Source organism: Choloepus didactylus, chromosome 22 (genome assembly GCF_015220235.1).
Source record: "Choloepus didactylus isolate mChoDid1 chromosome 22, mChoDid1.pri, whole genome shotgun sequence".
NCBI lineage: Eukaryota > Metazoa > Chordata > Mammalia > Pilosa > Megalonychidae > Choloepus > Choloepus didactylus.
The window spans coordinates 42,329,351-42,356,320 of NC_051328.1; the positions used below are offsets into that span (position 1 = coordinate 42,329,351).

The 26,970-nt window shown below is 48.2% G+C and overlaps 1 protein-coding gene across 3 annotated transcripts in view; it reads right to left on the minus strand.

Moving 5' to 3' along the window:
• ZCCHC14 (zinc finger CCHC-type containing 14) overlaps nt 1-26,437 on the minus strand; it is an 81,595-nt gene extending 55,158 nt beyond the window's left edge. For all 3 annotated transcript variants that reach the window (XR_005213760.1, XM_037815542.1, XM_037815543.1), the window contains exons 1-2: nt 25,818-26,437; nt 3,005-3,128 (exon numbers count right to left, since the gene is read on the minus strand). Coding sequence is in view for 2 of the 3 variants with exons in the window: in XM_037815542.1 (XP_037671470.1) it covers nt 3,005-3,128; nt 25,818-26,381 (688 nt within the window). In the remaining variant the exon portion in view is untranslated. The remainder of the gene's footprint in view (nt 1-3,004; nt 3,129-25,817) is intronic.
• Nucleotides 26,438-26,970: the final 533 nt, after the last annotated feature.

The window sequence follows — 26,970 nt, forward strand, 5'->3', positions numbered from 1 at the left end:
CCAACAGAGACATTAAATTTTCAAGGCTTCTCAATTCCAGCTGCAAATCGGAATCACCAGTGCAGCTCACAAAACTGAGTATTTTCTGGTATTTTAGAATTTGGATTTTATTGTAATTCTTGTCCCTGTGCTATATTTTCATGTTCTGATGCTTTAGGTTGGACTTAGTTTAACTGAAAGAACAAGACTTTTGGGGTTTCATCTAAAGTTATCTTTCATCACAATAATGCTGCACAGCAAACAGAAAAACTTCAGTGGCACAAAGCAAACATTTACTTAGGTCAAAAAATTTCTCAGTTTTGATTTATAATATACCAACTATCTATAGATATTTACTCACATAAAGAGAAGCTCTTTGGAGTCCATGATTTTTAAGGGTGCAAAGGGTCCTGAATAAAAAAAGTTTGAGAATGCTGGTAAATGACTTGTAGTTTAGTTAATGAATTAATGAAACTGGACTTCCTTTGCTGTCTCATAAAAGCGTGATTTAATAAAAGTATCATCACTCCAAGACTAAAGAACAAAGTTACTCTTTCTTCTCCTTCATGGGAGTATCAGTAAAAGCACTTTCAGCCTCAAGCCTCCTCGTTTCCTAAATTCACTCCAAAGGGCAGGAGTGGCGGGTGGGGGGAGCGCGTCCCCTCGGCAACACTCACGCTGGGGCCGCGGCCTCCAGGACACACGGGGCTGGCCCTGCTGAGGCCCATCGCGGCACCCGGGACTCACTACACCACCACACCCTTCGGTCCCCGTGGCATCTGTCGGGAAGAAACCGTGTTCTCACTCTTTGGTGCTTCCCTTTAGGCACTGCCCCCTTTCCTATCCTCTTTAGGCCACACAAGCGATTCAGAAAAAAAGCTCTGGGTGCGAATCCAGCCCCATTGCTTACCTCGGGGATGTTCCCTACTGTGACTCGGTTCCCGCATCTGTAAAACGGGGTGATAACCCCCTCCTGGCACTGTTACAGAGTTAAACAGGAAGAATTCAGCCCTCACAGGGTGACTATGAAGACTATGCAATAAGCTTGGGACACCACTGACACGAGGAGCGGCGCGCAAGTGTTCCAGTGTTTTATCCTTGTTCCTGAGCTTTCATCCATGAGACAACATTCAAATTTTGACCACTTTGTAATAAGTTAAATTCTATCACTGCAAGATTTCTGAGGAAGGAGAGAAAAACCAAAACAGAACTGGGATACAGAAAACAAAGGGAGAAAGCTTTACAGTAATAAAACTATACAACTTAGTGTGACTTTAGACTCTCTGAAGAGGAACAACCTATGCCCAACAAACAGGAAGAGGATTAACAAGACACGTGACTAATAAAACCAAGTTAACTTGTTTGCCGATTTCTAGACAGAAGAAACTATTATTAGCTATGCACAATATATGGAGAATACTGTAGACAATTAATGATGCTTGGCTTCCTGTGCTTTCCTTTCAGTGTCACGTTGGTTAATGGACAGTTAACGGTCCCGGCACAGACGTGCTCCTCTGCTTAGGCTCTGCCACAGCCAAGGTTAAAACCGGTTTGTCCTCTCCGTACATCAGCACACAAGTGCACACACAACAGAATGGCACAAATGATCAAATATTTTGAAATTATACAAACAAAATAAATAAGCAAAGTGAAGCGGAGGAAAGGGTGTGCCTTCATGACTGCCTGAGGAGGAGGTGCCACGTGCAGGGACCAGAATGGGGTGTGACAGCCCAGACCCAGCCGGGAGGTCTGGGGACAGAGGAAGCAACGCTCTGTGGGGTGGCTTATTTCCCAGACGATACTGAGAGGGGAAACAGAAAATGGCAGTTTTTAGTGTGGAGAAAGCCCCTATCAATTAGGGAGTGGAAGTAATATGACATCTTCAGGATAACCACATGGTAGAGATGGCCAGTGAAGGGGAATGAATGTATGCAAAACTGTGATTCTCACACACACACACACCCAGGTCCTTACAAAAGTCACATGGGGATAAAATGCTCACAGGGCCGTTATTAAAAGGATTAAACATTTTCATACCTTAACAGGTTTATATACACAGAAACACAGGTTGCACCTGTTAAGGAAATGGGTATTTCTAGAGCCACAACCGGAGTCCGAGGTGGGTGACTCTCTATTCATTAAGTATCTGTGAGGTACAAAGCACCATGTTTGAGAAGTGGGGGCACAGAGAAAGGCAGAACATACAGAAACCAGCAGGGCACAGTCCCGGCTAAAAGCAGCTTAAGTTCCAGAAGAAGAAACCAACATGCTGGGGAACAGAAGGGAGAGCGACGAGAGCTGAGTGTGGCCACGGCCAGCTTCGCAGCCCCTGGAGCTGCTCACGGTAATCCAGCCAGGAGGCCCCATCGTGGCCCCCAGCCCCTGCTGAGGGCTGCAGCCCACAGGAGGCATCTCCTGAGCCGACTACATCACCCATGCCTACAGTCACCTGTACAGCCCTATGCAAAAGCTTCCTACGCCGCCACATGGATGGTATGCTTTACGATAAATTCAGTGTTGCTGCCAAAAGGTGGGCACAGAGGGTCGAGGAGGACTCACAGCTCTGCCTGGAGTGTGTCACCTCCAGAGGGGGCTGTGTAGTACGGTGGCCCCTGACCTCATGTGCTGTTTAAATCTAAATTAAACGAAATTTAAAATGTGCCCCCTGCCACACTAGCCTCGTTTGCGTGCCCGGAAGGCCCAGGTGGCTGCTGGCAGCCGTGAGAGTGAGGGGAGAGCGCGGCCTCCAGCCGGGAGTTCCGGAGGACGGCACTGCTCCTGACGGAAGCCTCATGCTGGTGTGGCGTGTGCAGCGTGGACGGGCTGAGACAGCTTTCATCCCCTCTTTAATAAGCATCAGCATTTGAAATTTTTACAGCCAAAATACATTCAAGTGTTACCTGCAGAATTTAGTACCATCACACACCTTACTGAGGACAGCCTTTCCGCAAGAGCTGAAAGCACTGAATGAAGCCACGACACAGGCCTCTGGACCTGGGGGCTCCCCAGCCTGCTGCGGACTCACCTTTGCAGTGTTTTCCTAAAGGCCTCTTGGGTAGCGACTCCTCAATGGAATGTGCTGATGTACGCAGTGCATTTTCCAAACTATTACTGACGCTGTTGACAGGAGTCTCCGTTCTCGGAGTGATCTGAGGGACAGAATGGAATCACCCGTTATAAGGGAAACAGAGTCATCTTCCATTCAGTTAATTCAGTTAATGAAGAATGATTTTAACTGCTACTTAAAAGTCATTTATATTTAACTTAATTTAAAAATTTTCCATAGGACATGTCTTACTTGTATAATAATAAGCACTTCTTATGAAAGACAAAAATTTCACCAATCTACTACTCGTCAATGAAATTTCAAAACAGCCCAGATAACCACAGCACACAGGGGAGCTTATCTGTGTCCGTGCTCCATTGGATCAGACAGAACCTATGTAGCTATTCAGCATGAATTATAAAGTCATACTTGAGGCAAAATCCTTCTACAGTTCTTCAGTTTAAATGGTATCCTATAAACTAACTGCACAGCAGGACTTAACACTGTCCTTCCATAAACCTTGAACAAACCACAAAATATTCTAGAAACAACGGTAAAGAACAGAACACAACTGGAATCTATTCTGGGATACAGTCTGAGAAAAGTGTCTTCTACAATGATATTCCAATTCCGTTTTCAGGAATCCAGCAACAAGTCCTTACACGTGAGAGGGATGTGTGTGTGAGGATGCTCCCACCATAGCAACTCTCGTGACGGTGAAAAACAGAAAACATCCTGAATAGCTGCCGACAGAGAACAGGCTAAATACACTCCCGTACACCCACAGCCATCCAAGCCCAGGGTGGGTCTCTGCGGTGACAGAGATAGCGCAAACACAGAGACTCATCTCCCCAAAACCAGCCCTAGGACGTGAGTGCCGCCCAGTCCTCGCGCGGGCCTGTGCACAACCAAGCAGGACAGGCCCGGAAGGACACCAAACTCTCGGCCGGGCTCTCCCGGCAGGGGCAGGAGACTTCCCTGGGTGGGCTGGAGAGGGAGCACAGCAACTTCCATTCTTCTCCCTCAGTAAAAACCAGAGTATCTGCAAAGTTTACGGCCAAATTATATTCAATTATTACTTGAGGAATTTAGAAGAATAAAAGTTGCCAATGCTTTAACGTCTTAACAGTCACAATTTAATCTATTTCAAAATCTCAAACAGTAGAAGAGAAAGTTATGAGATTTCAAAGCTTATCAAAAGAACGTGGATTTTAAAACACAGAAACACTATGCTAGATGTAAAATAAAGGGGAGACGCTTGAGAAAAAAAAGAAGAGCACTGACTTTTGCTCTCCATTCTGATACCGAGCAGCTTGCAGCTACTGGCGGGGCGGTGGGGAGCAGCCGGCGGCATGTGGGGGAGGCGGCAGCACGCGGTCGAGGGGGCGTGGCGGGGGCGGGGCAGCTGAGGTGGGGCGTGGCGGGGGCGGGGCAGCTGAGGTGGGCGGGGTGAGGTGGGCAGGGCAAGGGGCGGGGCAGCTGAGGCGGGGCGAGGGCGGGGCAGGGGCGGGGCAGCTGAGGTGGGGCGGGGGAGGCAGGCGGGGCAAGGGGCGGGGGCGGGGCGGGGGCGGGGAATCCGGCCCTAACCCTCAGCTCACGTCTTCCCCCACCCGGGTGCCCAGGTGTGCGCCAGAGTAACCGTCCAGGTGGACAGGGGTTACCAGCCCCGGTGGATTTTACCTATTCATACCCCGCCACATTCAAAGACAAAAACCATCTGAATCGAAACATTTTACATTTTGCGCCCTTCTACTTGGGGTGCTGAGGGGACAGCGACCTTGGACCACTCACCCTGCAGCGCTCCACGGCCTCCTCTGCAGGCCACCCGCTGTTCCAGACGCTCGCCCCCATCCTGGCTAACCTGTAAGTGTGCAGCCTGAGGAAATAAATCCTACCCGTCCAGAACTCCTCAAAAAGTCACCTCTTCTGATAAAGTTATCAGGGTATTAACAATAAAATTAAATTTTTTATTATTTACATTTGTAATTTAGCTGAATTGGATCATTTCCTTTAGATTAGGCAAAGGTTCTTTTATCATCTAATGGTTGGAATATTCCAGAAATGAATTTTTTTTCCATTAAATAAGATAGTGGGTACAAGTAAATACTCAAAGAGCAAGATGTGTAGTTCCATATAGTAAGTATAACTTTAGGAGACAACTTGAGAGGCCAACAGTTTAATCACAGCAGATGCCCAATCCTATGTGGCCTGGCTCCGCTGAATGGCCACACTCTCTTAGGTACTTTGGTAACTCTCTCAAGTCTGGCCCTAAGAGACACTGAGTTGCCTTGACAACAACAACAGAACCAGTCAGGAACCTCTCCTGCCCCCAGCAGAAACACACACATCATCAGTAAGACCTTGCCCACCCTGAAACATCCACACTAAACTGCTGGGCACAGGGGCGAGGAGAATGAGAGATGACCACCATGTTCAATGCCGTGGTCAGGAGAACACAGACTGTGAACGAGGAGTCGGGCTAAAATGGTGGTGCTCAAACTTGCCTGCACTCTGGAACACCCCCCCCCCCCCAAGACACTAAAAGAATACCGACCAATGCAACGTCCCTCACATCCCAACTAAATCAGAATTTCTGGATGGAGGGCTGGGACATTGGTTCTTGGCTTTTTTTTTTTGTTTTTTAAGCTCCCCAGGTGATTCTAATTTGCAGCCAGGTTGAGCACCACTGATGATCCCATTTCCAGGCTTTATACTGAACCCATCACTTTTTCAATTCCCGGCAAAGATGAAGAGGAAAACCAGAGAAAGCAGGAAGTTCTTTCTGCAGATTCACAGTAAAGCTGAAGTTGGTAGGTCCATATGCCAGGCCTACACATCAAGGAGAAAACGCATAAGCTGACCCATCCAAATACATGCTTTGCACCTGATACAAATACATGAGAGACAGAACTTTAAAATTACAACCAATGGAAAAGAAATACTTGTCCTCCCCCATATTCTATCCTGAAGCATTTCTTCTTAAGCTTTCCAAACATTCACTTTTTCCAACCAAGCCTTTATCATTACTCTGCTCGTTACTTGTTTACACTGAAAGCTGCCTTCATCTGCATTTCTCAGAAATGCTGTTTTGGGGGTTATTTTTGGTTAAGTTGGCGAGCCCCACGTGACCTGTGCAGTTAGACTCGAGCGCTCGCTGACTCACACTCACACTGCCCCAACCATCCCCACTCAACGGACTGAGCATGGAGGCTTGATCAGTTCCAAATGTGCCCTTCTGTCGCCAGCAAGGCAGCGATTCAGCACTCAGTGGCAAAGCCAGATGCAACCTTGAAATATTTTTTCTATTAAGTTCAAAATCATTTTCTCTGCAAGCACCTCACTTTATTTTTAAATAGGCGATGACTAGGCTCCACTGTCCTACCTGAGCCACCTTTTCATCGTCCAAGCCCGCCTCCGCCCCGTCTGGGACATCTACCACTCTCTCCCTCCGGCTCAGTCTGTCTACCACCATGGTGAGCACCGTGCATGCCGTCAGGAGGCCTCTGCGCTGGCCGTTCCCCCTGCCTGGGACGCTCCTCCCCTGACACCTGCCTGGCGCATTCCCTCACTTCCTTCACCCCATCCCCAAACGTCACCTGTAAGCTTGGTGGAGCAGGGACTCTCGTCTGTTCTCCCCACTGCTGCATCCCTGCACTTCACACTTGGCACAAAGCAGGCATTAAGTATCTGTTAAATACATGATATGGCTATGTGCCAGTTTAGATGTATTATGTCCCCCAAAATGCCATGTTCTTTGATGCAGTCTTGCGGGGCCAGACGTATCAACGTTGATTAGGTTGGAACCTGTTGAGTGTTTCCACGGAGATGTGACTCAATCAACTGTGGGCAAGACTTCAGATAATCTCCATGGAGGCACTGCCCCGCCCATTCGGGGTGGGTCTGAACTAAATCACCGGAGCCATATAGAAGAGTCAACACAGGGAACTCACTGCAGCTGTGAGTAATATTTTGGAGAGCAAGTGAGAGTGACCTTTTTAAGAGGAGCTGCAGCTAAGAGAGGACAAAACGCCCCAAGAGAAACATTTTGGAGAACGCCATTTCGAAACGCAACCTGGGAGCAAGTGGACGCCAGCCACGTGCCTTCCCAGCTAACAGAGGTTTTCCAGACGCCAATGGCCTCTCCTCGGTGAAGGTGCCCTGTTGTGGATGCCTTACCTTGGACACTTTATAACCTTAAGACTGTAACTGTGTAACCAAATAAACTCACTTTATAAAAGCCAATCCATTTCTGGTATTTGCACAACGGCAGCATTAGCAAATTGGAACAGGCTATCACCAAATTTTAGCAAAATTCAGCATTAAAAGCACACAAAAGAAGTGTTTCTATTTCAAAGTAAAATTTCTGCACGGCCACCTCCACAGGTGTGACAGCACAGCAGAGCATAGTGGCCACGGGCCGGCGCAGGGCCACAAGGAGCACAAAGCAAGGTGCAAACCAAAGGCCTAAAATGTTAAGACACAGTGTGAGGCAGCGGGGCATGAAATCTTCATGCAGCTTTTTACCGTTTATCCAATGCGCCTATCTGTACACTCATCTACGTGACCCTTCCAGTAGCTGTCAGGTATATAGCTCAAACCACTAACTCCACTCTAAAAATAAGACCTGAGCAGCAGACCCTCACTGGCAGGTTTCCCCCAGCAGGCACACACCCCGGCAGACACAAGCTGGCCCCGAGGCCCAGAGCTGCGCTCAGGAGGCCGTGCTGGGACCTCAGACCCAGTGCAGTCTCCACCATGAGCAGGGGAACAACGTGACGACTTCAAAGGGTTTCTGTGAGGATTAAACCAAAAAGGTCTTAAAGTCCTTTGTGTGCTGGAAAAACAGCAAGGAATCAATAAATATCACTTGCTAACATTATTACTCTGGCACTCAAAGTCCGGTTGGAAAACCAATTAAATAAAGCAAAGGGCCACAGCATGGCCAAGTTCTGGAGGAGACGCTCCACCCACAGGACACTGGCACTCTGAGAATCCCTTCTGTGGGCCCGAGGGTCCCCAGCTAGGACCCCTGCATCCCCCAGCCTTGTAGGAGCATGCTCGCCTGCGAGCTGCAGCAGCCACCAACGCGACCCGCGCTGCGTCCCTGCAACCAAGGAGGCTGTCTTCTACAAATACACAAGCCCCTGGAAAAGGGACTGCCATGACAAGTCACCACCTCCAAACGAATGGCAGCGGTTTGAGGAATTCAGTTATCAGAGCCACAGCAGAACCAAGCACTCAAGAGCCAAGACGCCGAGCGACGCCAAGGAGTTCTCTCTCCTCAATTGTCCTGACCACACCTGGGTGGAGTGCAACAGACTTTCCCACACCTGTAAGTGTGTGCCAACATGTGCACACAGCCACGACCTTTGGATCCGCCAACCCATACCAAGGAATGTGCCCAAAGGACATAAGCAGTGACGTCCTCGAACAAAAATGAATAGGAATAATCTGGACATCCAGCAACAGATGGATAAATATGTAAGTGAACCTACATCCATCTCATTAAACAGCACAGTCTTTAAAAAGTAATTTCAAAAACAAAAGGCATGGAGAGAATGATCACACTTAATGGTAAGTGAAAGGTAGAATTTACGATTGGCCGATTCTGTGTATATACAAACATAGGCACCAAAAAAATTCCCCGAAACATGAGTACTGTAGTATTTACCTCTCGGTGATTTTTTTTTTAAAGTGTTTTTCTGTTTTCGGATTTTTCTACCAGGAACAGTCAAAATGTTATAAGATATTAGATCTAACGTAAGTATCCTCCTAGAAGAAATTAGCCATATGAAAAGGTAAGACAGAAAGAAGCAGGCGCCGAGGAGCGTAGCCGTCCGTCCTCCCTCCAGGGTCCTCCACCGCCCTCCTGGGCTGGCGCAGGAGGCAGAGGGGGCAAAGCGTGTAAACAAAAAGAAAACTTCCAAGGAAGTGTGCGGGGCCAGTGGGGGACAGCCTGAAGCCGGGGGCCCAGGGACAGTCAGAGAGCACTGGGACCAGCTGGTAGGCGCCGGCCAAGCGAGGGCTTGAGGGCTGCGGGGGCCAGGGGCGGCCAGCCCCAGAGGGCAGGAGCTGGGAGAAAGTCCTCCCGAGGATGTTGAGTGATTGCGGAGAGGCAACTGGGGGCCAGGGTCCTCCAGGACAAACCAGGAACTCTACGTTCTGGTAAATGAAATATAATCCTCTATTTTCAATTTATTTTCCAATAACCCACCCAAGGGAAGAATAACATCTGTTAAATACTTTTTAGTCAATAGTAAAAAATATCTACAAAATTTTAAAAAGTGACTCGTAAGCATTTTACTAAAATAGTAATTATGTGTTTCTAAAAACCAGAACAAGAAAATAGATACTTTAATAGTGAAAGTTATTTGCTGACTTGGGACAAGTTAAAGCCAACCCTAACCAAAGAAACAGTTTTCACGTAAAAACATTCCTTCTAATATTTTTTATCCTAGAGCTCTACTCATTAAAAAAAAGAGAAAAAAAAAAAATACTGCTGCAAAATCTCTCCAAAAGGTACCGAGCACTTAACTAGAAGCATTCCAGCCAGGTTACTGTGAAGTCAATTTCTTCCAGATGAACCCTCCTTTCCCTTTTGATTTCCACTAAAAAAAGTCCAGCCTTCAGCGCCAGGCTCCTCTCCCAGGAATTTCCGATCCTGACTCCATCCTCCAGGAGCTGCTGCACCTCCAGCCCCAGGACCCCCCCAGGCCCCTGGACAGGGCCCCCCCCACAGAACCCGCGGAGAGCGCCGGACCCCACGGCGCAGCGCCCTGACCCGGGGCCGGAGTGGCTTCCTGCCGGGCTTCTGGGCCCGAGAGAGAACAAAGGAACATCAAGCTCCCGCCAGCGGGGTACGGGGGAGAGGCAGCCATTTCGGCCGTCCTGCCCCCTTCCTGTCCGCTGATCCAGCAGCCTTCCCCCGCAGTCCCACCCTGAGACCCCCAGGACCCTCAGAGAAAAAGCCTCAGCGCCGCCGCGGGGAAACGCTACCAGCTCTGCATCCATGGGCTAGAAACCTGGGAGAAGTCAGAGGAATGCCAACGGTAAACACATCAACTTCCCACACGGGCATTCCAAAGCAAAAATGCCTCGGATGAAGCTAGTGGAAAGAAGGAATCAGCACTGTGACTCCGCCCGCAGCCCTGGAGTCAGGAGGAGCCGGGTCCCCCTCTGAGCCCCTCGGGCCGTCACCCAGCCCGCTGCACAGCAAGTGCTCCTCTACACCACGCACCCAGCCGCCACTGTCCAGGTCGCCTGCACGGCTGAGGAGGCCACGGCGGGCCCCCATTCAGAGCCCCGTTTCAAATGCATCCCAACGAGCTTAGGGACAGTCTCCCAGAACAGCGCAGTAACCGCAGCCCATCCGGAGACGGGGTGGGGGGTGGCACACAAAGAACTCAAGGGTTGCTACAGAAAGGCACAATGCTAGCAGCAAAAAGCAACAGAGGACGGTGAGAGAAAATGCAGAAGCATTTTTTTAAACTTTATTTATTGAAAAATTAAAACAAAAAAACACATTTCAACAAAACAAAGGATTAACAAAAACAACCTAAAATTACTACTTTGCACAGAAGCATTTTTAAAGGCAAAATTTTCAAAGGCACAGCCTTTGAAACAGACAACCCAATCTTCATCCACTCCGAAGGCAGCACTGTGTTTGCATATAAAACAATACACTTCCAATGCTACTCCCTCTCCCATCAAGAAAGGCTTAAATTATGTGACAAACAGTTAAAACCACATGAAAAATGGTTAAAACAACTGCCAACATAAAGGCTCATGATCATCCCTTTAAATTGCAATTTCAGTTGGAATTTAGTGCCATGGACCATCATCACATCCCACATTTGTCATCGAGGCATTTCCTAAGGGTTGTTTTATCTCCAGGACTTTTGATAGTTAAGTACATAGTATGCACAATGTTGTCATCATGAGTATTTTGGCCAGAAGTAGGTTTAAATGTTGGGGTTTTCTTTGAGAAAACAACTAAATGTCTAATCATAATAAGTAAACTGTGCCTATAATGACCATTTTGTTCCCCAATATCACTCAACTGCCCGAGATGAACCATTCAAAGCGCTTAGTTCACCGAAACAGTCACTTTATGATCTTTTTGGGATACTAACCATGATGTAAATTCAGTTACAGAACATTCAGGTATGCAGGATGAGAAAGAACTAGAAATGAGTGGAACACACATCTGGTTGAGAACAAGGGTATGTCCAGGGTTCAGAAAGCATAGATAAAGCAGGTCCCTGGGTTTTATTCTGCAGGAGCTAGAAATTCCACTCAATGAGTCTTTACTGCACACCTACACGAACAAGGCAGCGCTGCTTCAGAGAGCCAAGGAGACCAAATCTCTCATGGTTAGCCCACAGGGAACCATCTGTCCAGGAAGATCTGCTCAACTGGACTGAACAGAAAAGACATTTGAGCCTCAAGGAATTCCAGATTCACCTCCCACAGCAGATATACCTAGTCCCCATGTCCAAAAGGTCAGTGGAATTTGCCCAAATGAATTCCACCACTATGGACAAAATACAGCCCAAGCCGTCCTTTCCAAATACTTCTCCCACAAACTCATCCACGTTATTAGTACATGCCAAATGCCGGAAAGCTTACATAGTCATCTCGTTTACATTCCCCAAATGGACCCTCTAATTTCAAGGCGCCAGGCTTCTGCAGAGCCACCTTTTCTAGAAAGGCAAGTGCCATGCTGAAAGAAAAGCCTCCCTCAGGGCTACACTTCCTCACAGGGTTCCTGGTTACCGGGACACCTACATTATAAAACACAGGTGATTCCAGTCACAGCTGAGTAGTTGGGCCAAACCTCATGTAGGAACTCTAAGCTCCAGATAAAGCATGAAAACAACCACTGACAGTACAGAACTTCATTTTAAAGCAGTCAGAAACTAGAGAGGTCTACACTTGGGGTAATAAACTAGCACTGGGTGAGTTTCTTGTCCTGAGGCAGTTCCCAGTCCTCCTCAGAGCAAGGGGCAGCCGTGAGTCAGCAAAGCCAGAGACAGAACTCTGGTAAACTGCAGCTGCTGGCAAGTGGGGGAATCCAGAAAGGAGAGCGCCTGGGAAGGAGAACACCAGATTCCACACATAAACTGTGCCCAAATCTCCGCGTGAGCCTGAAACATGCACAGATGGGCAGCCTACAAGAAGCCAAGCTCAGACTAAAGAACCGGACAGAGATTTTAGCTGCCCATCAACACAAGAAGGACAGTGTGTAGAGACTGAGTCCGGCCAAATTCACTGCCTGCAAACACAAGCAAACAAAACAACATCAGTATTCTTTAAGAGGACAGAACAAAATCTAGAGTTTCTACAATGCATCACTCACAAAATCCAAGAAGCATGTAAAGAGAGGGCAGAACGCGACCCATAAAAGGGAGAAGGGCAAGCCCGGGATGACCCACACGTTGGAACCGGCCGGCTTATTAAGTGGCTATTACCGCTATACGCAAGAACATAGTGGAAAATAAGTGCTGAATGAACCAACAGACTATCCCAGGAGAATAACAGAAACCATGCAAAATAACCAAATGTCCACTCTTGAACTGAAAAATGCAAACATCTAAACAACAAACACATCCAATGGATGGGTTTCCAGCAGCTTGGCAATAACAGAAGGCTCGGGGCCTTGAAGATGGGTCAGGAGAAAGTATCCAATCTGAAAGGAAAGAAAAGTATTTGGTGGGGGGGGGGGTGGACAATGCTTCAGGGACCTGTGGGTTTAAATCTACGTAACTCAAGTCCCAGAAGGAGAATGACAGGGAACAAAAAAAAAAAAAAAAAACAGGAGAAATAAGGACTGAAAATTTCCTAAATTTGGTAAAAGGCATAAATTTACAAATCTGAACAATAAGTTCAGAGAATGCCAAACAAGATAAACTCAAAAAGACGAAACACAGACACATCACAGTCACAGAGAAGACACTGCAAGCAGCCACAGGAAAGCGACACATGGCACGCAGAGGCACCACCAGAGACGAGGGCAGACGTCGCAACCTAAACTAGGGAGGCCAGAGGAGAAGTCTCAGGAAAAAACACTGCTGACCGAGAACCCTCCATGCGGTGAGAAGCAAACACAGAGCATCCCGCCAGGAGGTCTGCACTGCCACAAATGTTGGCAAAAACGCTCCACAAACCCGAGCCCCAGGAAGGGATGGAAAGCTCTGGAAAAGGTAAAGCTGTGGATAAAAATAAGACTTTTCTTGTTCCTATGCCAGGAAAGTCCCCAAACCTAGAGGAAACAGCTTCTTCAAGAACATCAACCAGACGCAGCCCCTTCTCCAAGGTGGAAAGGTAACCCATAGAATTCTTTCAAATTTGCTCTGTAGCTACTTGTTAAATCATACTTTGAAAGTTGTCACTTTTCTGTGCATATATCTCACAATAAAAAGTGTAAAAAAAAAAAAAGACTATTCTTTCCTCTTAATTAAAAAGATATGTATTCATCTGTGTGAAATAATTCATGTTGTGTGGTGGGGTTTATGTTTTCTGCAGAGGCAGAGAATGGGCCAACCAGAGCCTAAAGGACCAAGAGGACAAACGGTTGCAACATGGCTGCACAGTTCCACCCTTCACGTGCAGGGGTTCGGGGCTGACTCCAGGTAGGCTGAAAGGTAAGAAGGCCACAATCCCTGAAGCAGCCCTGAGAAACAGCCGGACAACAAGGAAAGCCAAGAGATGAAACGAAGTAAAATGCTACGATTCCCCGTATACGAAGTTCTAGAATAGGAAAAATTAATCAGCAGTGGGATAAAAGGCAGAAGCAGGGGCTGCCTTGGAGGGGGTAGTGGGCGGGGACCGCCCAGAAAATAGCACAAGAGATTTTCTCAGCAACAGTAACATTCCACATCTTGGTAGAGGTTTGTGTTACCCAGATTTATGCAAATGTCAAAACTTCAATGGTAAAAAGCCTCAAACTCTGTACGTTTCACTAAAGTAAATTTTACCTGAAAACAACAACAAAATAAAACCCACAAAATTTTGAACTGTAACACTGAGGAACATCAGCTACACATTTTGGTGCTGAATGAATAAAAATGAGTAACTGGGGGTCAGGGGCATGTGGGAGATGAAACATGCTATACAGGCGACAGATTCCAAACAAGGAGTCGGCGCCAAGGCCGGTGGCAGCCATGGACGCGGGCAGAGCCAGCAGAGCGCGGGAAAGACATTATGCGTCTAAGTCTACAAGCCAAACAGAGCTGAAGCCTCCCTTTTTCTTCATGTTTCATGTTCTTCAGGTTTTCCTCTCGCTTTTTTTTTTTAATTAAATTCAGTTTTATTGAAATACATTCGCACACCATACAATCATCCATGGTATACAATCCACTGTCCACAGTATGATAACATAGTTATGTGTTCATCACCACAATCTATCTCTGAACATTTTCCTTACATCAGAAAGAACCAGAACAAGAATAAAAAATAAAAGTGAAAAAAGAACACCCAAATCATCCCCCCATCCCACCCCATTTGTCCTTTAGTTTTTATCCCCATTTTTCTACTCATCCATACACTAAAGGGGGTGTGATCCACAAGGTCTTCACAATCACACTGTCACCCCTTGTAATCTACATTATTATATAATTGTCTTCAGGAGTCCAGACTGCTGGGTTGGAGTTTGGTAGTTTCAGGTATTTACTTCTAGCTATTCCAATACACAAAAACCTAAGAGGTGTTATCTATATAGTGCATAAGAATGTCCACCAGAGTGACCTCTCGACTCCATTTGAAATCTCTCAGCCACTGAAACTATTTCGTCTCATTTTGCATCCCCCTTTTGGTCAAAAAGATACTCTCAGTCCCACGATGCCGGGTCCACATTCATCCCCGGGAGTCATACTCTGCATTTCCAGGGAGATTTACAACCCTGGGAGTCGGGTTCCACGTAGGGGGGAGGGCAGCGAGTTCACCTGTCGAGATGGCTCAGTTAGAGAGAGAGATTTCCTCTCATTTTTAATGATGTGGTTAAAAAAAAAAAATTAACTTGTAATTTTGGCTTCATACAGTAAAATTATCCACCTACTAATTTCACCTTTGGCAAATTAACTTCTCTGTGACTGTTTTCTCACTGCTAAAATGGAGACAAAAACAGCACCTAAATCTGTGAGCTCCGGGATTAAATAAAGTGATTTACATGCATGGGAAAACAGTGCTTTGCACGTGGGAAACATGTGACAGGTAATCCCTGGCATCCATCCCTCGTTCTGACCACCTGTTCTCTACTCACCTCTTTACTGGTAATTCTGAAAGGAAAAAAATCGCGTTGGCAAACTTGTCCACCAATATAAGTATTAGGTGCACTGGCTTACGAACCTCATACTTATTCTTTAGAATAAAGGGGAAAAACCACACCAATCGGTGCTTTCAGAAGTCCCATACCTCGTGGAAGTCCCCACTTGTGGAAGACGCAGAGCAGGAGCCTGGGGTCAGGAGGAGGGTCTGTCCCCCCCACCCCAGCAGTGGTGCCTCATCTGACTGGGTCCAGGGAGAGCAAGGCCGAGCACACAGCACTTCCCACCCGACGACAGGACTCAGTCCTGCAGAAACAGCTCAGTAATTTTACTAACTTTATGGTAGCCGGTTGTCAGCACTATTCCCAAGCTTTAAAAATTTATTAAAATGTCCAAAAGAGATTGGGGGGGGGTCTTTTTCCCCATAAATTGCTTCCCTTCCTGTTTCAGTCTAATAGTTTTTCTAGTCTAGAACATCACATTTCTGAAGCAGTTCCTATACCAATACAGTGAATTAGATTCACTGTGAATCAGTAAGAAGTTTGTGAGGACACAGCCATTTCATTCTAGTAATTATACTTAAGTTTTATTTTATGAAAAAGCCCCCAATAATTAGGAAATGATCCTTGATACTCCATCCTCCTAATTAACCTGATGTCACTGTTTGAAGTGTAAGAGAAATATAACATAAATCTTAATTGGAACAAGTTGCAGTCCTTCAGGTTATTGCCTTTCCACAGCAAACTAACATAGTTAGACCTGGTAAACATTAAAGGAATACAGTTTAAACGTTCTTACTTTGAGGACTAAAATCGTAACTTTGAAAATGGACTAATCGGTGCAAAGCCCGTAGCCGACAGGTCCACCAGGGTGCCCGGAAGCCCCGTGACTCCCCCCGACTATCAGTTTGACCATTCACAAACCTGCTTTTGTCATCTGGATAACTCAAAACAAAACAGTCATGTTCAACGAGTTTCTCCCAAGGAAAGCTCTTGCATGCCACCTTCTGAAAAGTTTATTTTAAAAATCAAGAATAAGAAGAATACAGAAAGTATGTTAAAATTCACTAGACTCCACGGCTAATACATAAGAAAAATAAAGACACTGGATAAATGCAGCTGAGGAGAGCATGGAGTTGATAACATCGTACTGATACGGCCACAGAAAAGCGCTAGGAAAAAAACGTTCTCACTGCAGTGACTTTTCATTGACTCCCCAAACCACCCTCCCACTAGGTTTTCATAGATGCTCTTATCAGAGAAGAGGCAGGCAAGGCCCTGTGAGAGAGACGTCAAGAACGCGTTATTCTGCGCTGAGGTGGGGTCCAGGACGGTCAGGGTGGGTGTGTCTGTGTCCAGCAGTGAGAGGGGCCGCAGGTGACCTGCCAGAGGACAGTGGAACCTTCTCCCGAGGTGCTGCGAGGGCAGGCAGGGGGCACACGCGGCCACAGGCAGCCCACAGGGGCAGGCACTGCAGCCAGGCAGCACCGACCCTGCATCCACCCCACACTCGCCTCACAGGACCGTCCTGGCTGCCACGGAAACTGCTGTCAGAGGGTAAGAGCAGGGTCAGGGAGACCAGGAGACCCAGGCCAAGGTCAGCAGTCGGGCAAGTCACGGTTATTTCTAAAAATAGTTAAGGGACCAAAGTTTCTGGATGATTTGATAATAATCACAGAAGAGCAACTCCCGAGTTCTTTCTTGTAGACTTCACCGGATGACATCAGCTAATTCTGAAAGATAACCACTCACTTGCATCCCAGCAAAGTTCTTGTCTCGGGAAGGAGTGGGTCACGTGAGGCCAGGGTTACGCTTGGTCCCCGAAGACTCTTTTAATCTAGGCCCGGTTCTCTGGCAAATAGCCCCAAAGCCAAAGTCCGCCTACACAGACACGCACCACATGTGTAACCTTCCTGCCCACTGCTGGGAGGGCAGAGAGACGAACCGCGGCTGCAGCAGTGTCGATGGAGAACAAATCTATAAGGCTATTTAGGATCCACTGGACATGGTGCCAAACTGGTTGGAGGGGATGAAAAAAGGGGCAGAACACATGAAAGGCATTGAGTTTCTGGCTGGCGGGAGACGGGACTAAAGAAAGGGCAGGTCAAAGGACAGACATATGGAGCTACTGAGTGACCTTCGGCTGAGCTCAAGGTCTGCTCGGATTTTGGAGTCTTCAGTGAGACTGGCAAAACCACAACTGAGAATGCCATGAATCAGAGAGTAAAACAAAAGAGAAGACGAATAGGGGACAGGAGGCTAAGGAATAGCATCATCACAAGGGCAGCAAAGCAAAAGAGACCCCGAAGGACCAAAGACCCTGAAGACAAAACCAGGAGAAGCCTGAGGGGACCAGCTGGCCAGGGGGCTCCCGGCTGCCCAGGCCACACCCAGCCCTGCAGGTGTGATGTTGGGGGAGGCACCCAGGCACCTGTATTTGCTTTAAAAACACACAAAGGCTCTCCAAGACTCCCCCGGATATCCAACATGCAGGAAAAGTAATGAGAGGTATAAAAAAAGATAAGGTTTGCAAAGTATCCAATGAACCTGGCAAATAAGAGGTCATTCCAGATAAAGATATCAATGGATCAGAACAGAAAATCCAGAGGTAAACTGAAATGCAAATGGGAAGCAGAGTACATGACAAACAATATTTCAAATCTGTGAGGGAAAAGCTGGATTATTCAGCAAATAGCATGGGGAAAATCTGGAAAAAATAAAGCTAGCTGTGTACCTTACACCAAAATAAATTCCAACAAATCAAAGACTTCAATGTAAAAAGTAAAACCACAGAAGTTCTGTACCAGAAGACACCACAGGGGAACAGTTTTATAAAGTTAAGTGGGGAAGGCACAAAACCCAGAAGCCACAAGAGAGAACGATACATGACATTAAAAAGAAAAAAAAAAAGGCCAGGTCAAAACAAGATAGAAAACTGACAGACAAGTATTCGTAACTCATATTGCAGACTAGGGGAGGACAAGTTCTCCGAAACTTAGAGGAAGAGGAAAAGGAAAAGAGAAGGGGAAGGACCGACCAACAACCCAACAGGAATGGTCAAAGGATATGGATAGCTGACCAAAAGTAAGTAAATAAAATCGTTCCCCTGGAAAAACGTTCTGCCTCCCTCCTAAGAATACGAAACGACACGCCGCTACTCTGGAATACACTTCCCACCCAACTGAGCGGGTAACTCACCCTGATGGAAAGAGGTGTGAGGAAAAGGGCACTCTTGGATACAGCTGCAGAAACTTGGCCAGAATTTAAAAAGGCAATAATTACAAATGCACACACACCACCTGACCAACCACTAGACCCACCTCCAGGTTTCTGGTCTACAGACACACTTACCTAAACGCGAAACAGCATGCTCACAGACAGTTACTCAGTTACGTGCTGTCCATGGTAAAAGCCGGGAACGAAGGGTCCAGTAGGGACTGATTAAATAACTCAAGACAGACATGCAAGACGACGAGGAAGCTCTTCATGGACTGACAGAGCCCTCACGGGTGAGAGGCCGGGGGAAGGGAAAGGAGCCCGCGAGCTGCACAGTCCTGAACGCAGCCTTTCCGGAAGGCCAAACAAGGGACTGCTAATGCCGGTCACCTCCAGAGAGGGGACTGGACGGCTGGGAAGCGCGTGAGAAACGAGCTTTTCAAATGTGAAGTAGGTACCGATGCCAGGTAAAGGAAGAGAACACTGCCTGAAACTTCAAATTCCCCACGTGCTCTGACTGCATCCTGGGGTGAGACTTCACAGTGAATATCCTTTTGTACCTTTTGAGTTTTTACCTCTGATTACGTTATCAATTTTTTTTTTTAGGTTTAAAAGATTTAGTCCCCTATAACAAAAATTGTTTTAATCAAAATGGAAGCCTGGCTACATTATATATCATTAAGAGTGTGTATGTGTGTCTGGGGGTGGGGGGTGGGGGTTACAGAACAGTACACATAAAATCCTATTCATAAATACATGTTTTTGAAGAATGTACAAATATATATTCATAAAAACGATTAGAAGGGTACACAGCAAATAGTTAAGCGGATGACGCTGGAAAGTAGGAATGGAAAGTTTTCTGTTGGTTGCAGGAGGGGTGGGGGACGACTTGGCTATGAAGGGACAAAAAGAAAACAATGGTCAATAGACAGGGACAATGTTAAAGGAAGGAATAAATTTTTTTTTTTTTTACAGAAGTTGTGGGTTCACAAAACAGTCATGCATAAAATACATCCCATCCACCAGCCCATCCCAACACCTAGCACTGGTGTGGAGTGTTTGTTACAGATGATGTCATTTTTAAAAATAATTGTACTATTTTTTAACAGAAGTTCCCTTTGTCACAACAGATGAAAGACTACTAAAATAATACTATTATCTACCATCCATGGTTTACTTAGGTTTATTTTCCCCATATATTACCCTGTTATTAACACCTTGTATATTTGTTCTAATTCATGAAACAGCATCTTATACATGTCCTATTAACCACAGTCCATTGTCTACAATAAACTTCATTGTGCTGTGCAGCCCTGAGTTTTATCTTTCAATTTTTATTCTGGTTACACATACATACAAAAGTTTACCCTGTTACCTACATTCACCTGTATAGTTCAGTGCTACCGATTATGCGCACAGCATCGTGCTGCCATCACGTTTCCACACCTTTACCACCAACCTTTAAACAGAAATTCTGTACAAGTTAAGCATTAGCTCCACATTCTCCAACCCCAATCTATCTCCTGGCAACCTGTACTCTAGATTCTAACTCTAAGAGTTTGCTTATTATAATTAGTTCATAGCAGTGAGATCATACATATTTGTCCCTTTCTGTCTGGCTTATTTCACTCAGCACAATGTCTTCAAGGTTCATCCATGTTGTCGCATATATCAGGACTTCATCACTTTTTATGGCTGAACAACATTCCACTGTACGTATACGTCATATTTTGTTTATCCACTCATTGGCTGATAGACACCTGGGTTGCTTCCATCTTTTGGCAATTGTAAGGAGTGCGGCTATGAAGACTGGTGAGTATCTGCTCGAACCCTGGCTTTCAATTCTTCTAGTAAACACCTAGTAGCAGGATTGAGGAGTCATACGGCAATTCTATACTTAGTGTCTGAGGAACTGCCAAACTGTCTTCCACAGCGGCTGCACCCTATAGGAAGGGTTTTGTTTTGTTTAGAAGTAAGAGAACCACAAACACGTTTATGTGCAAGTGGAGAAATCGCAGATGTCAAAGACTGGTGTGGGGCAGGGGAGGACAAGGACACCTGACCCGACAAGGTCCCCGAGAAAACGGAACGATGCGACCCAGAGCAAGGTGGAGGGCTGGCCTAGACGGAAAGAACCTCTGACTCTGTGACAGAAGGGAAAGTAAGGGAGAGCACAGGCAGAGTTAAGACATTCCGAGGGCTAGTGGATTCGTCTACAAACCTAAGATGCAGAACAATGCTTCAAGGCAAACCCAAGCGTGAGCAGTCTCTGCGGCTCCAGAGGCGGTCACAGCCCTGGCCGCGTCCTCACGCGCCGCTCTGAGGCCATCCCTACTCGTTATTTCCACAAGCTGCAAACAGCTGCTGGAACGTCGATTATTCGAATGATACTCTGCCTTGCATCTGTCTTCTCTTCAGTCTAAATAACATCAGGCCTTTTAACCCAAAACAACACTAACTGCTAAGATAACTTCATTAGCTTTTAACTTGTTCACTTTTGATAGGGAATATGTTTCTAGAATGCGTTAGGTCTCTCCAAAATCAAAGCATCTACAGAGATTGGGAAAAACGAAACTACCTTGTTAAAACTAATTTCTGAACTGACTATGTCAAGGGTAAAGTTCAAAGTCAGAAACCCTTCAATAGTCTGTAAACGAATTAGCAAATGTGTAGCAACACTTCTCACTTTAACGAAGAAAGAAATCTCCAAAAAGAAACCCCACAGGATATTTTTCTAAAACCTAATCCATCTTAGGTGGAAAAGAATACTAAGTAGAAATTATTTTTGCTAGGCATAAAAAAATGTTTTCTTGATCTACTAACAGTCACCAAGGAGGCCAGCAGTCACCAATTCAACAAACAAAAATGTGTCAGCTGTGGCTCCTCCACTAACCTGCTTCTGGAACTGTAAAACTCATAAATTTGTTGGAAAAATACATATTAATCCAAAATGTCCTCAATCCAAAAGAAGGGTAGATGACGTTTACAAGGCTGAAGAAAAAGGCAATAAAATGGAAGCCTAAATAATGAGCTTCCAAAACTGCAGAAAACAAGACTAATGTCAACGTTCATTGCCAATTATTTCCAAACTTGAACAAATGACATGATCACGTGACCCACCATAAAACTTCCAGTTTCTACAACTATACTCCAGAACATGCTATAGACACAGAGCTCAACAGGTGTCTGTTGAGGTGAACCTCGCAAATGTGAACTAGCGCATGCAGGCAAATGGTCTCGATTTAATGTGAGGGCAAATGACAGTAACTAAGGTGCCACATAAGCCACACCGCCACACGTGACAGTGGTGCTACTGTAACTCCACCAAGATGAGCTTCAACGAAAAGGCAAAAAAGCAGCTGAAACGGCATCCCAGGGTGCCTCAAATCCTACGTCATGCACTTTACCCCACAAGTAGAGGAGACATCGCCCTGCAGACCTGGAAAAGCTGGCCAAAAAAAGAAAAAAACAATCCACCGTGTTAGGCTACTATCTTCCGTAGGGTAATAAATGAAGCAGTGGGTACAGAGACAGCCAGACTCAGGTCACGGGCTTCGGCTCAGCCACCCGGAACAAACGGCAAGGTGCCTTTCGGCCACAGCTCCTCCTGAGAGCACTGGGCGCTCCTGGAATGCCACATTCCTTTCAGTTCCAACAGGCCAGTTCAGGGTGAAAGAAGAAACCCAAAGAAGCCACTCATATCTCGCATGATACCCACAGGACAAAGCACCCAACGATTCGCCTCCAAACTGCAATGACTTTCAACAGCTTCTGAAAAGCACCAAGCGTAAGCTGCTGCAGGCCTTCGGCGAGAGCTCAGTATTAGCACGGTTCGTCCCCGTATCTGCGGACAGGGCCACAGCACTCCGCATCACTACCATGCTCAATGCCAGGGCACCGCGGGACCACCCTCAAAACACACACCCCAAAAGAAGCCCCGCCACCCCCTTGTGCCGGGCACACGTAATTCTGGGAGGCCCTCTGAAGCGGCAGTGCCGTGGTCATCCCTGTCACAAGGCTTCTGGGGCACAGAGGCCAGGTCGAGTGAGGGCGGTGACTGAGGCCCGGGCGGACCTGTGGGGATGGAGCAATGCCACCGACGTCCAGGCTCCAGGCACAGTGCTTCCGCGGCGCCTCCGCTGCAGATCCTGCGGGCGAGGATGCGTCTCCACAGCTCTGGGCTCAGGATGGACGAGCCTGGGAAAGAGGCTTCCCAGGGAGAGGGGGATGGGGGGCGGTATCCAAAGACAATTTAAGTGTCATGCATAAGGGAGCTAAAACCAAGGGCCCCTTGACCATGAAGGAAGCAAGTCTGGAAGAAAGCACGTGAAGCCACCCAAACATCCATCAGCAGGTGGCTGGCTGAACAGAAGGGACCTGTCCACGCCACGGAGTCCTATGCAGCCGTAAACAGGAATGGTGCTTGGACCAAACGCGCCACCACGCTGAGTGAAGGGCGCCAGGCACAAAAGGCCACACGTCGTATGATCCGTTTACAAGGAACGCCCAGAACAGGCAATCCATAGAGACAGAGAGCAAATTCGTGGTCGCCGGGGAGCAGGGGAACAGGGGGTGACTGCCAGTGGGGACGGGGTACCTTCTAGGGGTGGTGAAAGTTTTCTGAAATTAGACAATGGCGACGGTGCACGACTCTTGTGATTACACCAAAAACCAATGAACTCTACACATTCAAAAGGTGAATTTTATGTGAATTACACCTCAACAACACTGTTATTAAAAAAAAAAGATACACCACAGCACATCATCACTTACACAAAAGAAAGACTTTGAAAGATCAATCTATACTATTTCCAAAACTATGGCTTTTCATTTAAACGAATCGAAGAGACAGAGGTAAATACTAAGTCCACACCCAACTGTCAGCACCGGTCAGCACCCCGGGCCACCCTATCTTAAAGCACAAACTTACAACCACCTGCCACCCATGGCAGAGTAAACCCACTTCACTCTACCCTCAGTTTTACTGCCCAGAATGCTTTCCTTTCTGAAAGTAAAAAAAATACCTATTTTATACTCCTCATACGTCTAAACTTCTAGAAGTCCTCAGAGCAGTAAGAATTTTAAAATAAAGACAGCAATAGTTCAGAGAAGCAATTGCAAGTAATAACTATATCAGAAAGTACAGGTAAAAGAAATAAAACTTCAAATAAAATAATTAAGAAAAGGAAACCACTGAAGTCTTTATCTCAAATACAAACGTGAAGCCTCTAGGACCACAGAGGCTAAAACTAAAAACAAAACACATGCAAACACAGCTTTAATGGGGCTGCTTTTTCAGGATTACACACCAAATGTGAGGATTGGAGAAACCCAGGTGACAAAAAGGCTGAAGGGCTCGGTTTCATCCGCACGGCATCAAGGTATTCATGCACTAAAGGCCTCACCTTTGAATCCACAGGGGCACGGAAAGTTAACCAAGAATGAAACCAGCGTATCAGTGACAAAGGGGGCATCAAGGAAACGAAACCCTTAGCACTTCCGGAATACATAGGCACTGACCCTAAGGCTGCTCATTTGATAACCCTCTTTATTAAGGGTCCTTTCGACGACTCCAATTTTCCAACAATGAGCAAACTTAAATCCAGGTAACTATTCAAAAACCAGTTTAGAGAGGCTACACACATTCTGGCCAACACTTAATATTTCATTCCATAAAAATGTGCCTTGCTTCCAAAGTTAGCGCTCCTCTGTAAAAATGAACACCAACGCCAGGGAGGACAAGGAGAAGGAGGCATTTTCTGAGCACCTGCTGGACTTGGCATCTCAGAACCAGCCGACTGGGTGGGCAAGAGCCCCCTCTGTTGAGACGAGAGGCAGGAGAGGAGCGGGGAGGGCCAGTTCAGACCAGCCCCGGCATCCAAGGGATACTGTATATTTTTCCTTGGAATAAAAAATCTCCTGGAAAAGATATTTTTATTCCAGATTTAGCTTGACGAGCCCACCAAAACAATTACCGTCCCCTGCTTTTATAAAGTGATGCATTTGCACACACAGGCCTTTATAGAGCCGCTACAGCTGCAGCACCAGCCTGGCACTTAAACCCCAGACCGACAGCAAACGAACCTTCCAGGATGGTCTGAAATTCCATGAAGAGGGTCCGGCTCACCAGCACCTCAAAGCCTACTTGGCTTCCTACAGACAAGTACGTTCTCTAGGGGCCCTACTACTCGTTTGTTTATGGCTGGAACAGCATCCTCCTCCCCAGCAACAACACAGAATGTAGGGTAGGGGCCATACATTGAAGAAAAAGAAAGCCACTGTCAGGGAGGTAAATTTCACCAACAAAGACAGACATCAGTAAAAACCACCGGATGTACCACAACCACTTCTTAGAGGAAGATGTTAAAAAAATTTAAAAACCACAATCCAAGCTTGAAAGACAGCTTTAAAAAAATAACAACAAACAGCGCCAGCAATCCAGAGACCTTCCCGGTCATGCCACAAAAACCAAGTCATCAAGTTTTACCTTCAAAACCTGTTAAAGCCAAGAAGTCGAGGACCAGGGTGCTGTCAGGAGGCACTCAGCACAACTGGTTCTCACTGCAACCTCTCTCCACAGAAAATCTGTTTATGAAATACTCACACCCCACCTTTTTGTCTTGTAGGCCTGAGGAGTGGGATTTTGGTACTGGGTCCCACCGGCTATTAAAAGTAAGTTTCAGCCCTAAACACTTTGCATGTCCACAGTTCTGAAACATTCAGACAAAAGTGCAAGTTTGGAAGTGGGTGGCCACGTGCCCTTAAGATTTTTATGCGGGGACAGGTGATCCTTCATTCAAGGTAACATTCCCTGTGAGACGGACAAGGGATGTACTGGTCCAAAAGGTCATGCACACGCCCTCCTGCGCAAGGGCAGCCCGCGTTGGGGTCCCCCAGAAACACGTTTCCCATGCACTTAAGGCCCTAAAATTTTTTTGATTACAGCTTTGCACAGCAGCCTAGCTCTTAAAACACACATGTGCACACACACACAAGTGCATGCACGTGTCCATGTACAGACACACACAGGTACGTGCCCATGTCTGCATACATACTCAGATGTATCCCCATGTCCATGTACACAGGCGTGCACGCCCGTGTCCGTGTCCACAACGCGCGCACTCGGCAACAGCCGCTACCTGCAGAGGAAATGGCAGCCCGGGGAACACGCCGTCGGCCCCCAACGTGCTAGAGCCTTCTAAACCCCATCCCCACAGCGTTTCATGTCATCCCGCGCCCCGAGCCTGCGACGAGGACCAAGGTCCGCAGAGGAAGAGGAGGGCGCGCCGGGGCCGCCGAGGGCGCCGCACGCACCTTGTGGCAGGCCGGGCAGGTGGGCAGGCCGCCGCCGGGCGCGCTCTTGCCCCCGGGGCCGCCGCCGCCGCTGAGGCTGCTCTGGATCTGCGTGAGCTCCTGGCGCAGCACCTGCTTCTGGTGGAAGCTGAAGGCGGGGTGGTTGGAGGCCATGGTGAAGAGCAGCAGGAACTCATCGCCCGTGCGGCCCTCGTTGAGCTGCAGCCCGTAGTTGTGGATGATCGAGTCGATGTGCGTGAGCGTGCGGTAGAGCACGCCCGCCGCCTCGCGCTGCTCCGAGCCCAGCAGCGCCAGCGACACGAGCAGCTTGCTGCGCACCACCTCGTCCGTCAGGTTGGTGAGGCTGCCCAGGTCGGCCGGGTTGTTGGCCTTGATCTCCGAGTCGCGCAGCGAGTGGTAGTCCTTGCGCGCCAGGTCCTCCAGGCACGAGCCGAGGAAGCGCAGCTCGAGCGGGATGCACAGGTCCAGCAGGCCGCACAGGAACTCCACGCGCTGCGGCGACGGCAGCTCGGCGAACCAGCGGTACACGCCGTCCCTCTGCAGCGGGCTGCGCTTCTCCACCATGCTGCCGCCCCCGCCGCGCCGCCAGCCCGGGCCGGGGGGCGCAGGGGCGGCAGGGGGCGCAGCGCGAGGGGAACGGCAGACGGGGGCCGCGAAGCCAGGGGCGCGCGCGGGGCCGGGGCAGGAGCGCGCGGCGGGGCGGGCGGCGGGGGCGGCGGCGCGGGGCAACCCCCCGCCAGGGGCCGGCGGCCGGGCGCGCGCGGGGCCACGGAGGGGGCGGCCGGGGGCGGCGGCGGCGAGCGGCCTCGGGGGCCGCCGCTCACGGGGAGGCTCCTGCCCGGCGCCCGTGCCCAGTGGCGGCCGGTGCGCGGCGGCGGCGGCGGCTGCTCCTCGGCGTCGTCGGCGTCGTCGCCCGGGAGGCGGGCCGCCCCCATCTCCCCCCGCGCCGCAGGGTCTGTCACAGCGGGCCGCCCCCCGACGGAGGCCCCCCGGCCATGCCGCCGCCGCGCGCGCCTCAGCGGAGGGCGGCCGTTAGCCGCGGGCGCCCCGACTGCCTTCGCTGCGAGCCGCGGCGTCACCGGGGGAGCGCCTCCGCGCAGGGCCGGCGCCGCGGGGCGGCAGGAGGGCGCTCGCGGCCGGGCGGGCGGGCGGA